Consider the following 17,564-nt stretch of genomic DNA (forward strand, 5'->3'; position numbering starts at 1 on the left):
GATTCTTAAAGTTAGTGTTTTGGAAGGCTCCTAGATGTAACCTCTACAGTAAGTAGAGGTTCTCAACTTTGATACTATTAACATTTTGAAGCACTTAATTTGCTGTTGTGGGGCCTGTTCAAGGTTACACTAATTATAGGGTGGCATTCTTGGACCCTCCACACTAGATGCCACGATTTGGTCTCCAAACATCGTTCCTTGAAGGACAAAGTCAACCCTAGCTAAGAACACTAACTGTGATGGAAGATGAGAAGAAACTTGTAGGGTTGGGTCTGAAACAAGAGGTGCAGTGTAGCAAGAAGACATGAGAAGTGAGAGAAGGACACGGGTTCCTAAGGCAATGAAGACCTTGGCCACTTGGTCAGGGGAGAGATGCTAAGCCCAATGTGAGAATGAAAAGAAAACTAAAGGCAGATCTTAAGGACCCATATAAGTCACATTAACAGCAAAGAGATTGTATTAATCATCTACTACTGTGTAACAAATTACTCTCAAGATTTTTCCATTTAAAATAACAAACCGCGGCCTCCCTGGGGGCGCAAGGGGTTAAGCACCACACTGTGAAGGGGTTAAAACACAACCTGTGAAGCTATCCACATCCTCTGCTGCACAAGTTCGATCCCCCAGCCAGCCAGGGAGCAACCCACATGGTGCAGCAGACCTCTCCTGACTCGCCACTGCTCCCCTCAGCAGTGCACTTTGGTCAATCTACCTGTTCTGTTCCCCATTCTATCTCTGGTGAATCCTCTCACCCACCGCATCTCTGGCCTGTACCCCAGTCTTGTATACATAAATGGATAGAGCTTTAAAAAAATAAATAAAATAAAATAACAAACCATTATTATCTCAACAATTTCTAAGGGTCAAGAATACCAGAGCAACTCAGCTGGTGACTCTGACTTAAGGTCTCTTAGGAGGTTGCAGTCTAACCACAGGCCAGGCTGTCTCAGAGATTGGACTTCCTGTGGGTAGATGAGCTTCCACTCTGGCTGTCAGCAGATTTCAGTTCCTCCCCTTCCACAGGGCTGCTCACTGCATTGCTTTCCCAACCCTACCCCTACCCACCCCCAACTCCACCACCCTCAACCCTGAGAGAATGATGGAAGAGAAGATTTGTATTTAAAAAAAATCATTCTGTTTTTTGAATGCTGAGTAATATTCCATGGTGTATATGTACCACATCTTCTTGATCCAGTCATCTATTTTTGGGCATTTGGGTTGTTTCCAAAGCTTAGCTATTGTAAACAGTGCTGCTATAAACATAGGGGTGCAGGTGCACTGGAAGGGATCATGCTCAGCAAAATGAGCCAGAAAGAAAAAGAAAAACACCGGATGGTCTCACTCATAGCAGGAATCTAGAAAACTTAAATAAGGGACCAGGAAAAAGAATAACTATAAGAAAGAAAATATCAAAATCGAGAAAACAACTATGAACCAGCGACACTCTATGGCAGGTGGGGGGCAGGGAAAGGAGGGCTTGGGGTCAAAATAAGGGGGTTTTAATTGTATGGGGAATATAAAAATAAAATTTATTTTAAAAAAAATTTAAAAAAATAAATAAATACACAGGGCAACCATAAAAAAATTAAATTAAAAAAATAAAAACAATCATTCTGGCTTCTACTTAGAGCTAAAGAGCAAAAGGCACCCGGAAGTGATCAATTGTTTTTGACTGGAGAGGTGCCATCAACATATAATTAATCATTTAAACCTCTGGACAGTTAGAAAGTGATTCTAATTACCGAGGGTCTTAGTCTTTCAATTGGCCATAGCTCTGTAAAAGCACAAAGCAATTAAATGAGAAAATAATTGAACTAACTCTTTTTCTCAACTCAGTGGTGGCAAAACTTGAGCCCAAAGAAGTTGAATCACAGTACTTCCAGTAAAGTTCATCAGACTTAATAAAGGTCATCACACCTTTAACTTTTCCACAGTGAAAGGGTGGCGGTCAGCATAGCCCGTAATTCATGTTCATGTAAAAGTGGTTTGGGAATCTCTAAATGAACATTTAAGCTGAAGACTCCAAACTCCCAACGGGGATAATGCTTAGGATCAGGATCAGACTATGTGTTTTTCTTTTTTTTTTTTTTTTTTTTTTTAATAGAGGCATGCTTTATTTATTTGTTTGCTGGTTTGTTTTGTTTTTTTGTTTATACATGCACTGGGTACAGTCAGAAGCGCGGGAGGGTGAGAGAATTCACCAGAGCCAGAGCGGAGAGCAGAGCAGGCAGAAGGACCGAAGTACACTGCTGAGGGGAGCAGCGGGCGGCAGGAGAGGTCTGCGCGCCATGTGGGACCCTCCTCCGGTGGCCGGGGAGCAGCCGGGGATCGAACCGGCGCCGCAGAGGCCGTGCGCAGTTTCGCAACCCAGCGCTCAACCGCTGCGCCACCGGGGAGGCCCAGACTATGTGTTTTTCAAACTTGTTTTTCCTTTCCACTCAATGAGATTATTCTTAACATCAATTTAGGTGGACTACCCAGCAATAAATCACAAAAACCTACAACATAAGTATTTGTACTTGCTGGAATTTATCCAAATGTACCCAAAATACCCATCTTATACCCCTCTCATCCTCAAATAACCATTTTATTCTTTGGATACAAGGAGCCATCTTTCCAATGGAAGTTGGCATTGAAGTCCACTGATATAAAATAATGATTGTCTGAGATAGTGTTATACCTCCATGAAGGTGAGATGCCATTTTCTCTGCCCCCAGTTCCCTGCAGCTGCCTTGGATTACAGGTCCCAGTGCGCCATGAACTGGACTTTCTGAGTTGGGGAGTTACTGGGAACTAGGGGCAGAGCAGAGTGGCCAGGTGAAGCTATATAAAATGGAAGGCAGGTGGACTCCGGGGATTTTGTTTTTCTGACTTTGACTTGTACCCAGGGGGTTGGAGAAGAGGAAAGGAGGAGATGAGTGGAGGAGAGACATGTTGAGACACCTAAAAGAGCCACATGGGAAGGCTCTCCTTGGAAGTGACAGTGGCAACTATTATCTTGATGTTATATTTCTTTTGCTCCTTTTCACCCAAGATCTGCCTTACCCCTTTTTTGCTGTTACCTGCCAGAAGTTACTTCAGACTGTGACAAGTTTTGGGGCCTCAGTGGCCCTACTTCAGTGACCCTGTTTGGCTAGGTATTTGCCCATGAGAGGATGGTTAATTTTCAGTTTTATTGGGAGTATCCTTTCTTCTTTCTTTATGCACGTTACATGTTTTAAAAAGCTTTCACATTAAGAGTCTGTTTCATTTGCCTTTCTATAGTGGGTGGATAGACCCCGTTTTAAAGTCTGTACCCCTTAAGTTTGGGATCCCTGGATACTCCTGGCTAATGTACTAACAATGGTACCCTGTTGCACACAACCACCATGTTTGTCAAGACTGATCCTAGCTCAGGATTTTCCTAGTCTGGACATTGGTTGGGAAGCCCATTAGCATCCAACTGTCCCCTAGTGTTCATCCTTTGGAGTTGCTCATCACTTTGCCATCAAGAAGGTACAACCATATCCACATTACTTTGACTGTTCCTTAACCATTTAGGATAACCAAAATGCACCTAATAGTCCCCACATTGTCACTTCACCCTCTGACTAGTAACTTGAGCTTATTTCTCCACCCCTCCATGCACAAACAACCATCCCTGCCTTCATTTCCCAAAGTAAGACTGACACTAGATTATAGAATGTAATAAACTTTTCTGAGAATGACATAAGAGAATTATTATATTGTGCAGAAAAACTCCAAATGAGATATTCCACTTCAATGCTCCTGCATCTGTCTACCTGTGTCCTTCCATTGGGGCTCTCTACTGATCACCCTCCCTTACCTATCTCTGACCCATAGCCAAGGCCTTTCAGAGCATGGACCTTGCTCTGAGCTGTTTTCAGAGACTCAACACTTTTACCACAAGTTCTACATAAGAGAAGGAAAACGACTTCAAGTCTTCTCCCAGAGATAGCCGTCTACTCACAAGAAAGATATCTTTTTGCATTTTTATGAAGAGCAGTTTAGTTCCTCTTTGTCTAAAACTCTCCCTTTTGTAACAAGGGTGGGGTAGAACTATGTGACTTGAGATTTCCTCCAAACTTGAAGTGCAACCTTTCCCAAAGACGAATTCTGCCATTATGTCTGGAACAGCAAGCTTGGACTTCAAATATAGTATGTATTGAATATTTTGTACACACTATAGGTACAAACCCATTGGCCAGGACTGAACAGCCCAAAGACAATGTAGTTGCCCAGGAGAGCAGAGCTAGGTCCAGACAAGCCAATCCACAGTGATTGATTATAAGCAGAAAGACTCACATAAGCTATGCTGAAGTCAACTTGGGTAATAGAAAATAGAAGGGAGAGAAGTGGGCAGTATGTTCCAGAAGACAGACAGAGCACCAAGACCAGGAGGCATATATGGGGAATGTAGTTCAGGAAGGAGCAAGCTGGGGCGAAATGTGACTAACTTTTAATGCTCTTAGGCATTAGGCGCTCAATCTCATTTACCATAAACTCAGGGTGTCACATTTGTCGGTAGACAATGAAAAGTTAAAATGAAATGTGTTTTAAATACTGCACAAGCCATATTTTAATTAACTAACTTACTATTTGGGGGGCATTTGCTAGTTTCTAATTCTAAGTTTTATAAGCAAGTCTATGCATTTCATGTTTTGGCTTTTTGCTAATTTTTTCCCATAAATCCCTGCCTATTTGGTTAGGACAAATTTTTGAAGTGGAATACCTAGATAAAAGAGCATGCATAGTTTCCTAAGTCATATAATCATCAGTATTATACTTCCCAGACTTAAGTTAATTCTTCAACTGATGGTAAGTTGTACAATTCGTTAAAGAGGAAGTTGAAGTAGGTTTAGTTGGGAATTGTTGAAATAGTGGAAATTTCAGAACTAGAAAAAAGTGAAAGTGAATGGAGAGTAATGAAATGTATAAAGGCACCCAATAGCAAATCTCCACTTCACTCCTGAGATAAACCGTCTCGAGAACAGCAAGATGCTCAAGGTATTGTGCCATCTTCTGTGGTTAATTTAAATTTGCTTTCTAGCTTATCTCTTTTTTCCTCAATTGCCTCAGTTGCCCCCTCCTTCTAAAAGCTGCTTGCTTCTACTTCAAAACTAGAATTTAAACATTTCTCATATCCTCGGGACAATCTAATTAACTGCATCTTGTTTTTCATCCATGTTTCACCAATAAGAGACTTGATTTTGTTGTATAATATTAGGAAGAAAATAATTCATTTTAAGTTCGTTGAATTTTTAACCTCTTAGTATTGGGTATGTCCTTTATGGTATTACCAGATAGCATTTCTAATAATCTGCTTACTCGTTTTAGTTGCCTGCAGAATATAAGGTTATTTTTTTTTCAACAGGAACCATAACATTTTGTTTTGATATTCGAGACAGATTAGCACAGTGTCACACTTGGATAAGAACTTGTGAAACGACATTATTTATTAAATGACTGCATATTTTGCCTTAGTTTATACATTAATCACAGTTTTGTACTAAAAAAGAGCTATCAATACCATGAGAAAGTTTAGAAGACTGAAAAAGATGTCTTAGAAATAGATGGATATAAGACCAGCCAGCTGAGCGGCCACATGTGCAATTTCCTTACATTCCCTTCCACTGGGCCTGAAAGAGGCCATTCGCTCTTTGGCATGAAGGTGGTGTTTAGGACTTCTCAAGGGGTCCCCACAGGGTCCTACTGCCATGAGCCACTAGCACCATGGGGTGCAGTAGATGGATGCCACTGCCTCAATCACTTCCCAGGCTCTCTGTTGGTGTCCTGCCAACACACGTCCCCAGATAAACCCACTTCCCCACAAGTCACCTCCAGGTCAGCTCTAACCCTGGAAAGATGGACAATCAGTCACCAAGTTCCTTCAACTGTAGGATGGTGGGGGTGGGAACAGAGCTTGAAAAGAGGCAATTCTGGTTACAACAAGGGACCCAACTGTTGCCAAAAATGCCAGGGTCAGGCTGCCTGTCATTGGCAAAGCAAATAAATAGAGACAGGAATTGAATCTATAAGGTGCACTTTTTTTTTAAAGAAAGCCAGCAATCTGAGAGAATGGCAGTCTATTATCCCACAAAAACTGTTCTGACATCTCATCTTATGAGAGCCTTATGTACACACACACATCTTATGTATACACACACACACACACACACACACATACATATATACAAAACATTCAGCACAATACACAAGGGGCATGAAGCTAATGAGAGCAGGGCAGCTGCTAGCTGTTTGAATGCACCCCACACCCAGGCAGGCCCACCTAATGGAGGAGGCGTCCCAGCATCTTCCTTCTCTGATCTTGTGCTTCTCTCCACTGTAGCCCACATACTCCGTGGTCATCATCTGTTTGAAACTGGCTACTGTGCATTTCCACATGCTCTGCATCACATGGAGCAAGTCCCAGTACTCTTCAGTTTTAAGAAATTGAACTTAACTAGGTCAACTGAGTATCCTCTAATGAAGGAAAACTCTACATCAAAGTACCTAGAGTTCTCATATAGAAAAGAAGTGTAGGGCCTCCCCGGTGGTGCAGAAGGTTGAGAGAAGTGCTATGAAGCTGTCCGCAACCTCTGCAGTGTGGGTTCAATACCCACCGGCCAGCGAGAATCCCACATGGCACAGCAGAGCTCTCCTGTCGCATCCGCTGCTCCCCTCAGCAGTGTGTTTCATTCAGTCTGCCTGTTCTATTCCCCACTCTGTCTCTGGTGAGTCCTCTCACCCTCCCACGCCTCTCCCCAGCTTTTGTATAAAAATGAATAAATATTTTTTTTAAAAAAAGAAAAGAAGTGTAGAACTATAAATGAATGTGGCAGGGTCCTGACAATTTTTCTTTTAAAGTCTGTCACAGAAAGCTTTGCCAAAGTGATCCATGGCCTGAAAGTGGAACACCTGACTGATCACGTTCTCCGAAGGAGCAAGAGGATGATTCTGGATGCTCTGGGTGTTGGGATCCTGGGATCCAGCACAGAAGTGTTTCACAAAGTCAGCGAATATAGTAAAGTAAGAAGTTCAATGTCTACTTTAGAGATAAAACCAAGTGCACACATCTGTCTGCTTAATGAGGTGCTCTCCCCCCACCTCCCAGAGATGTGTGTTCATGTTCAAGTACTCTACCCTCCTTTTTAGAGACAGTGCTTGGTGTATATAGCATTTTTGATATTTGTTTATGCTTTTCTATGCTTTATTGTTTGTATTTTAATATTCATCCATACCCTGTACTAAGTCACTGTATCAAAACCAGTCTCAAGACTAATCGTAAGAGTAGTAATGCCTCAGAGATTTTTATTATTATTATGACTGAAAGCACATTTTTACCTGAGAGTCTTAGAGGTAGTAGCACCTACTACTACCAAAGAATCCTTAAGATGCTGTGGAGAAATGGCTAGATCAGTCCTCGAGTAGAGGATGGGTGTGGACATAGAAGATGGAGCTTCATACTCCAAAGGAAGGGATCAGTATTGACAGCAAGTCTTCCCCAGGATTTACCCTGAAGGAGTACATAAGAGTAAATTCAGACTCCATTCCCCAAAGCACATCTGGATCATGATATGGGATTAAATAACAATGCCTCTTTTCCCTTTTATGGAGAAAATTGTGTACTGTTTTGTAAGGAAGAAAGGAATCCAATGGTTTGGGCTTCAATCTAGCACAAAGGTTTATATAAAGTAATGCCTCCACAGATGAAGACCATCTCTTGGAGTGGTGAATTGGCATGTTGTGTTCACACCCTGTATCACTGATCAATACTCTTTTGTTTCAGATCTACAGTTCCAGAATGTCCAGCACTGTTTGGGGCCAGTCAGACCTCAGGCTCCCACCAACATATGCTGCTTTTGTTAACGGTGTGGCTGTAAGGAGGTTTTCAAGTCTTTTCAACTGTTAGACAATCATAACCATTTCAGAGTCAGGAAATATCTCAGAAATCACACAATCTCTACATTTTACTGCTGAGATCACTGATGTTTAGAGAGATGAAACGGACTGCCCTTTCTTTTAGATAGTAATTTTACTTTCCTTGTTTTTACAGTGAATTGGTCTTTTTAAAGAAATTGTGAAGCAGAGGAAATAAGATGGAAGGTGTCTCAACTCTAAACTCTGAATGTATATAACAAAAAAATATTAAGCTCAATATAGAAACTAAATTCCTTCTCAAGTCCTTTGCTGTGCCCAGTGCCAGTTTCATCATTTTTTTTGGTCATTCAACAGATATTTACAGAGAACCAATACAGTGTCTATTTTTTCCCAAATTAAAAATTGTTTCTCATCTGAGAAACAATTTTTATACTTTGTGTGTATGCTGGGCAATCTACAAAAGGTAATTTGGACAGGAATACATTGGGATTTCTGAGATATCTCTTTGGTCTATTGGGACAACAGCTTGAATATTTAAAGCTGAACCCCATGAGCATAGAGAAGTAGCTGTCCAGTAAGCCATGGGAAATGAGCCAGCCACATCTAACAGAAAAATCTATTTTTAAATGAACTTCTGTTTATGACTATAATATAAAGTAATAGCAAATGGCTAGGATGAAGCAGAATGAAACCCTATAGCAGAAAAATTATGATTTTAAAATATCGCTTATCAGGGCTTAAGAGTCTGCAACTTTTCCAAAAAATTGATATTATTTCATAATAAAAATGTACAGAAATATATGATATGGAGGAGCAGTCACCCAATTCCACAACTTTCTTTTTAAGTGGCTATTGATTTCCAGGTGCTGTGGCAGTCAGCACTGGACACCTGGGTAGGGTCCACGTGCCTTTTTTTATTTTATATATTTTTTACATCATTTTTCATTTATGCACAATGTATGTATGCTTGTTGATTTTGATTTTTTCTTTATTATAGTTATTCTTTTTCATGGTTCAAGTGCCTTTTGAGGCTCATTAGCTGCTGTCCAAGGTCCTACCTATTGAGGGCAGAAGAGAGCCCAGTCATGTGATTAAGAGTCAGGCAGTTCATAGCTTTTATTTTAAGGAATCAGATCCAAAAATCCAAAAATCTTACTGGGTTATTAGTAATCTAAACTTTTACTGATTCAAAAACCATTGCATTCAGGGAAATACATGTTGGGTTTGGTTGGTTGTGTGTCCACAGATTCACTCAATGGATTTTGACGACACGTGGCACCCTCCCACCCACCCTTCTGGAGCTGCCCTTCCTGTCCTCATTGCTTTATCAGAAGACCTGCCTTCAAGTCCAAAGTTTTCTGGCTTGGACCTTCTGCTGGCTTTCAATGTTGGTATTGAAGTACAAGGCCGATTAATGCATTTCTCCAAAGAAGCCAATAACATACCAAAGAGGTATGGAGAGGATTTTCCTCATTGAGAGGCAACTAATTCCCTTCATCTGTCAATTGTGATCTCTGTAGAGCTTTTTGGTATAGAAAGTGGCTTAGTTGAAGATAGTAGTAACAGTAGTGCTGGAAGATAAGTTAATTCACTATTCACAAATCAAACCTTATAACTCATCGACAATGGTGTGAATTCAGAAGTGCTAATGAAAAATCCCCTTTGGGTTTGGAGATCCAGTCAAGCAAGTAGAACCATGAAATAAATGGGGGTCACTCTTCTCAAGGTGACTCATCCTCGGACTTCTGTGGGCGCTCAGAATATCCCTGACCACATCTCAAAGTAGAATTTATTTTGAAATTTGTTATGGTCCTTCAGCTAATGAGAACATTTAGAAAATCCTAAACCTGACTGTTCAACCCACAGATCAAAAATGGTCAAGTGGTGGCTTTATCATGTGGTTCAATCTAATATTTACTTTGTCACTCGGTCCAGCCTGCTAGGAGAGGACTAAATTGGAATACTGAGTGAACATTACAATCTGCAAGGCCCTCGATTTTTATAGCTGGGCTCTTAGCAATCAACAACTTTTGCTTTTCTGGTAGTAATTTATATACAATATCATCTATAAAGAATTTACTGTCAGGCACTATTACAAGCAAGTGAATTTTTTCAAAAGTCACAAAATCCTATGACGTAAATACTATGTCATCACTCTTTTATGTAAGAGAAAAGAGGAACAGAAAAGTTGAATAACTTTCCCAAGATCATATAGTTAAAAAGTGGAAGAGGTGAAATTTGATCCTTTGGCTCCATTTTCTACAGTCCTGACTACTACAGTTCACTGCCTCCTGATAGTTGAGATTTATAACTTGCTGACTCTTTGCCTTTTTGTTTTTCAGATTTCACCCCCCCTCAGTAGTAGGAACTTTGGGTAGTGCTGCTGCTGCATCCAAGTTTTTAGGACTCAGCAGGACAAAGTGCCAAGAAGCTCTTGCTATTGCTGTTTCTCTTGCTGGGGCACCCATGGCAAATGCCGCCACTCAGACCAAGCCTCTTCATATTGGCAATGCAGCCAGACATGGCTTAGAAGCTGCTTTCCTGGCAATGCTGGGTCTCCAAGGAAACAAGCAGGTCCTAGACATGGAGACAGGGTTTGGGGCCTTCTATGCAAACTATTCCCCTAAAGTCCTTCCAAACCTAGATTCCCATACCTGGCTGCTGGACCAGCAGGACGTGGCCTTCAAGCGGTTCCCTGCACATCTGATCACCCACTGGGTGGCAGATGCAGCTGCGTCTATGAGGAAGCACCTTGTATCAGGCAGAGCCCTGCTTTCCATTGACCACATTGAGAGAATTGTGCTCCGAATTCCAGATGTCCCGTATGTCAATAGGCCTTTCCCTGACTCAGAGCATGAAGCCCGTCACTCCTTTCAGTATGTGGCCTGTGCTGCCCTGCTTGATGGTGGCATCAGTGTCCCATCATTTCATGAATGTCAGATCAACAGGCCACAGGTGAGAGAGCTACTCAGTAAGGTGGAGCTGGAGCACCCTCAGGACAACCTGCCGAACTTCAACACACTGTACTGTGAGATAAGTGTCACCCTCAATGATGGGGTCACCTTCAAGGAGCGCTCTGATACCTTCTACGGTCACTGGAGGAAGCCACTGAGTCAGGAGGACCTACAGAGGAAGTTCAGAGCCAATGCCTCCAGGATACTGTCCCCAGACACAGTAGAAAGACTCATAGAGATGGTAGAAAACCTGGAAGACCTAGAAGACTGTTCTGTGTTAACTAGACTTCTGAAAGCACCCTCTCCACCAGAGGTGGTGTCAAAATCTATCCCGGATTTAACAGTTCCATCATATAATCTTGCCTGAGGCTTTCCAACACCTAAATGATTTTATATTGGGGGAAATTCAATGATTTGCTTTATTTAGAAGCAGGAGTTTGCTCTCAACGTGTCCAGGAGGTAGAGAGAGGCCTGGCACAGAACTGGATATATATGGAAGGGGTTCTGGGCTGTAAATTTTGCTGGGCAGTTTCATTTATAGCAAGATAACAGATATACAAGGAACAGGAGGGATGGATTTTACAAACTTATATAAGGCTGAAATTCAAACTGAGGAGTTAGACCTTGACAGGAAGATAGGAACTTGGGACTCCAGGAGACATAACAGGAGGAAAAATTTATTAATAGATATTGAAGTGCTGTGTTAAAAAGTCACCAGTTTGCCTATATTAGAACATAAGTCCCAAGCAACCAATCAAGAACTGCACAACCACCACTGCTGCTCCCCTAGACCCAAAACATGAGCACTGCTATAAAACACCTGGCTGCATTCACCCAGTGGCAACCCTTTGGGGGACCCCTCCGATGCAGGAGCTGTTCTTCTTTATCTGTCCTAATCTCCTCAGGCCCGCTGACTGCTGGCAGAAGCTGGCCTGTTTTTTAAAATAAACTTCCAGGCCCAGGGGGTTAAGATGCAGCACTATGAAGCTTTTGGCAGCCACTGCAGCCTGAGTTCAATCCCCGACCAGGGAGCTACTCACATGGCACAGCAGATCTCTTCTGTCTCACCAGCTGCTCCCCTCAGCAGTGTATTTCATTAGATCTGCCTGTTCTGTTCCCCACTCTGTCTCTGGTGAATCCTCTCACGCCCTGCATCTCTGGTCTGCACCCCAGCTCTTGTATTTAAATAATCTTTAAATAAATAAATAAATAAATAAACTTCCTTCACCTTGCTCGTGTTGTGTGTGTGGTGTTTCATGCTCCTATCCACCGCCACAGATCCTGGCTCATCACGGTGCCTTGCAAAATTGCCTGTGATTTTCTTATAAAGTTAATCTTTGCAGAAGAGTTATTTATGAATTTCACGAGCCTAGAGATACAGAGGAGTTTGAACCTGCAAGTATATTTGCTGGCAGTGAGGAAAGACTTTGACCTTCTGTGCGGCAGCAGCTCTCTTAGACCAGGGGCTACTGGAAGGCCTCTACAGCCGAGGAGATGGGGTTGTTTAAACAGAAGAGCTTAGAAGATTCAAACCCTGCCTCTGCACTTACTTGATATGATGCTGGGCATGTTACTGGGTATCCTCTGCCTCAGTGTCTCTACTTGTAAAGCAAAAATTAAAAAGTCTAAAAAACAAAGTTCCTGGGGACTGGTAGTCGTGTTTTTTTTTTTTTAAAGATTTATTTATTTTTATACAAGAGCTGGGGTACAGGCCAGAAATGCAGGAGGGTGAGAGGATTCACCAGAGACAGAGTGGGGAACAGAACAGGCAGACTGACAGAAATACACTGCTGAGGGGAGCAGCAGGCAAGACAGGAGAGGTCTGAGGCACCATGTGGGATTCTCCCCAGCCAGCCAGGATCGAACCCGCACTGCCGAGGCTGTGGACAGCCTCACAGCATGGTGCTCATCCCGCTGCGCCACCAGGGAGGCCCTAGAAGTTGTGTTCTTGACACTATGCTATATCGCCTTTCATTACAAAAAAAGTTTTTGACGAAAATATCCCATGAAGAATGTGAGATATAATAAAGCATGAGAGTGAAAAAAGTACTACAGGGTAATTTAAATGCTGAGTGTACATAATAATAATGTCTTTGGGTTAAAAATTCCAACATTAGCAATAGAGCAAGCAGGAAGTTACTAACGTAGTCAATATTTTTTGTGTGGCTTGAAAAGAGGACAAAGTTATTAACTCTAGACTTTGAATCATAAGTATGCATGTTGAAATTTCTAAAGTAGGGCCTCCCCTGGTGGCGCAGGCGGTTGAGCGCCTTGCTATGAAGCTGTCTGCAGCCTCTGCAGCACCGGTTCGATCCCGGTCGGCCGGCGACGGTCCCACATGGCGCAGGGGACCTCTCTTGTCTCGCCCGCTGCTCCCCTCAGCAGTGTCTTCCATCTGTCTGCCTGTTCTGTTTCCCGCTTTGTCTCTGGTGAATCCTCTCACCCTCCCACACATCTGGCCTGTGCCCGGTTCTTGAATAAACATTTTTTTTAAAAAAAGAAATTTCTAAGGTAGCCATTACAGGATAGCAGGAGAATATATCAAGGATGAATATGAGATTACGGAGAGGAACTAATCCAAGGAATTCAAGAAAGAAAAAGAGAAAAGCATGAAAGACAGAAAGCCCAATATAAAACTCTAGAAAAAAATCCAAATAATTCTGCACACCATTAACACCCACCCCAGTACTACATACAAAACAAAAGAGAAGGAAAGAAAAGGAGAGATTGGCTCTCCATATTCCTTTCTAGACGGTTCCTTTCTAGGAATGTCAAAAGCTAGGTCTTTCTTTTGATGGAATGGGAGAGTTATATCTGAGCCCATTATTTCTCCTTCCTTGAGACAGAAGGTACACCGACAGCTTGTCAGTTATCCAAACCCAAGGTGGGGGCTTTGACAGCTCTGGTCTGAGGACTACGCATTCTGATAAATGCTTGTTTTTCTGCTTTCATTTTATTGTGGATAGAAATAGTATGCTCTTTGGCTGACCAAGGGGAAAAAACTCACCAGGAGACTAGGGAAGATTCTCCACTTCATGCCTCCTCTACTGTGTCCTCAGCACACACCCAGGGCCCACATCAGACTACCTCCATCACCAGACACTGCTTTGCCAGGTCTGAAGGTCCTGGTGCTGGCTGTTGTACATGTCTTGGGGATCCCCAAGACTGTACACACATTCAGGGATTCACTAGAAAAAACCACAGGACAGCACGCAATTGTACTCATGGCTAAGGTCGATTACAAAGAACATACACATGACAGGATCAACAAGAGAAAAAGATGCAGGCAGCATCTGGAGGAATCCAAGCAGAGGCTTTCAGACCTTTCTCCCTCTAGTGAGAAGACATGGGTGCCCCTTCCTACACAATGAAAAATTCAGGGAAGTGTGTATAACACTTTTACCCTGGGAAAAAGACTTAGTGTCCCAGGTTTTTACCAGTTGCTGGTTGTGTAGGTACCATCCACCCAGCAACAATTATAATTCAAAACTCAAATAAAGAAAGCAGGTGTCCTGCATTAACCGCATTGTTTGTACAATTTAGTAAAGTGAACCTTTTTTATCAGTTAGGGACTGGGTCAAGTGCCAAGTTCCCAAACATCAGCCAAGCATCAACCTTATGTATAGAGGTTCTAATAAAGACAGAAGCCTCCAGCCAGCCTGCTTATGTTAACACTTCTTCACACTTTTTCACATCCTGTTTGTATGGCTTTCTAGGGTAGAGAAATGTTACAGAGAAATTGGACCTTGCCATCATTTTAGGATTTAGCACTGTTCTGTAGCACCTGAGCTATACATTATGTGTTTTATCATAGCATTAGCTAAAACTCGCATCCCTACTAGGCTTAAAACTACTCTCACAGAACAAAGTGCTGTACTGATTTTAATGCAGGCTCTTAAAATAAGAATAGGCAAGTTTAAATTATTTTTTATAAATTGTATTTTATAGCAACTTCACTTAGAAAGCTTTATCTACACAAGAGATCACAGCAGAGAAGCCCCTATGATATCTGGGAGTACTTTGAGGTCGGTGATAAACTCAAGCATAAGGGGACCTCTTCGGGGATGCTGGGTAAATGGTAGGTTGTCCAATTCAACAAGTGTGTACTGAAGGCTTAATGTGTGCCAGAGGACAATCTTGGTGTAAGTGACAGAACACTGAGCAAAACAGGCAAAAACCCCTTACAAAGGCAACCTTACAATCTAATGTGAGTAGAAAGACAAGCAAAATAAACAGGATGAGAAAACACCGGGCACTATTCTGGGCCAGTTCCGTGTCTTCATTCCTCCCTGATGGGAATGTGAGTTTTTGGAGTTTGAGTTGGATTCCCGGGCCAGGAAAGTCCAATGCATGCGAGCCTGCCTTAAGTAGAATTAATAGCTTTTACTTCTTCCTGAGCCCCAAAATAACCTATGACAACCAAAGGCTTATGGCACCAAAAAACTGTAGCTGCCTTTTGAATTCCAACAGGATTTCCTCGCACAGAATAAAGCTATATGGAACCGAAGGGGCGACGTCAGAACAAGGTGTTTTTCCTTCCAGCAGAGGTGTGCATGGGTGTGCAGGTACAAACATGTGTGGTTTCCTCTCACCACTGTGAAATCTACCCACAACACTTCAGTTTGTTCTCACTCATTAGTAAAATTGTTCCATTCTTCCTAGCACCTGCCCTGCATTTAAAAAAAAAATAGCGAAGGAATAGTTCACAGAAAGTGACATTTGAAGCAGATGAGTGTTTGAAAGGCATCTATGCTGGTTCTTGCTAAAGTCTGTCTGCCCAGCAGTTGACAGCTTTATAGCACACCAAAAGAATTTATGACACATAGAAAGTTGTTTTTAAGTGGCCTGATTTATCTGAATCTTAAAATACAGAATAAGTCCCTTCACAGAAATAGTGAAAATTAGTTTAGTCATCTAGTTCAATTGTAAATGAAAAAAATCAACATTGATATCATCTCCCTTAAAAAAATTCTTCCAGCTTTTAGTTGTAATTATTAAAAACAAGTCAACCCACGGTTACTGTTGGTACAGAGATAGGAATCAACCTAGAGTTTCAGGAAAAGTCTTTGGAATAGCCCGGGGCCCATCTTTTGAAAACATGGCATGGGAGAGTTGCTTCTGACTCAAAAAATGAAAGCTAAAATGACAGTGTGCTTTTCTAGAAACCATGCATATCTGACTGATTCAAGGATGATTATTTAATCTTTGAGTTAAGACAACAATGGACATACCTGTTACTAAGTGATAAAGCATATAATTCATTTGATTGGAGCTAAAATATTTTTGCATGAACAATTTTTTCTAAATAGTGTGATTAAAGCACCACTTTCAAATACCTTATAGATCATCCCCCACCATTTTCCCTGTTCTATCAAAATGCCACGTTGGTGGGGTCCCAGCAGCTTCCGTACCAACCCACAGACGTTTCTAGGTTTCAGCACAGCTGAAACTACCCGCACCAACAAACCTATCAGAAAAAAAGATCTATCAGAAAAAAAAGATCTAACCGAGTGGGGGAAAATGTTTCTCAGGCACCTGACAGCATGACTGTGAAGAGAGTTAAAATTATCAGCTGGCATTGGCCTCTCCAACACGGTAACACTTAGAACAAAAGCTCACAGGCACTGTGCACTTTAGAAATCTGTTCCAACACGAGGTTTCATTTAAATATTCAGTTAGTAAGAGAAATGAAGGCTATCTGCGAGGATCAATAGAAAATAATTAAAGCAAGCACAGTTTGATCCATACAGTTGAATGATATCACCCAAGACAATTGCTATATTGAAATTTTTCCTTCCACAGCAGGCCAATGCATTTTGAAAGAGTATATCTTCCCTATGATTCAAAGCCATCTGCTCTTATCACCTTAAACTACCATCCCCTACCATCTCCACCACCAGCCTTGTGCCAATCACCAAATACGAAGCCCGATAAGGAAAGACTATTAAGTGATCAGAAAGCAGTCACATTTATATTCATCCAGAGGAAGGAAAACAGGAATGCATACCCGGCAGGAAGCTGTTCATCCGTTTCTTCCCTTCCATCCACATTGTCATGCTGTCCCACTGTGACTTCACAGGCAGGAAGGTTCAGTTGCCAGCACAGGGAGGCAGCACCAGCTGATGGGCTTCTTAGCACAGTGGAAGGCTGAAGAGTCCTTTACAGAATTGTCAGCAGCGCAATTCTCAGCCACCCCAAAACCACCTGCAAAGACACAGGAGCCGGGATGACTTAAGGCAGCTGACAAGAAGAATCTGAAAACAATGAATTCTTAAGCAAGGAATTAAGGTGCTTAAGCGCAATAACATGATTTGAAAGTAAAAATAGCATTTCTCTGGCTCTTCTGGAGTTGACATTTATTTTAATTCCTTAACTTTGTTTTTAAAAGTCAGTATGGCAACCTATATTTGGCAAAGTTGCTCAGAGATTTTTTGAGCCAAATACTAAAACACATGCCCAAAAAAACACGAGATTTTATATAACTTCAGCATAACCTTTATAAGAGGTGGACTTTACAGACACAAAAGGTTTCTGTTATTGCTTTCATTATAATAATAACAAAAATGAAAAACACTTTTCGTCTACATTATAAAAATCTGAGGACACAAGTTGGGATACTCATCATGACCAATATTTCAAAGATATTTTAAGTTTGATACAAAGTAAAATTATATTCTTAATAAGGCATTGGAGATAACTTCATTTCTCTTTAAAAAGTTTGTCTTTATG

At 41.7% G+C, this 17,564-nt stretch overlaps 1 protein-coding gene across 1 annotated transcript in view; it reads left to right on the forward strand.

Moving 5' to 3' along the window:
• The window catches only part of ACOD1 (aconitate decarboxylase 1), a gene marked incomplete at both ends in the record, with an annotated part of 57,779 nt that extends 46,577 nt beyond the window's left edge, over nt 1-11,202 (forward strand). The window contains 4 exons of the mRNA XM_084234902.1: nt 6,868-7,029; nt 7,790-7,879; nt 9,128-9,333; nt 10,224-11,202. Of these exons, the coding sequence (XP_084091028.1) occupies nt 6,868-7,029; nt 7,790-7,879; nt 9,128-9,333; nt 10,224-11,202 (1,437 nt within the window). The remainder of the gene's footprint in view (nt 1-6,867; nt 7,030-7,789; nt 7,880-9,127; nt 9,334-10,223) is intronic.
• Between the last annotated feature and the right edge of the window lie 6,362 nt (nt 11,203-17,564).

Source organism: Talpa europaea, assembly GCF_964194135.1.
Source record: "Talpa europaea genome assembly, chromosome: 6".
NCBI lineage: Eukaryota > Metazoa > Chordata > Mammalia > Eulipotyphla > Talpidae > Talpa > Talpa europaea.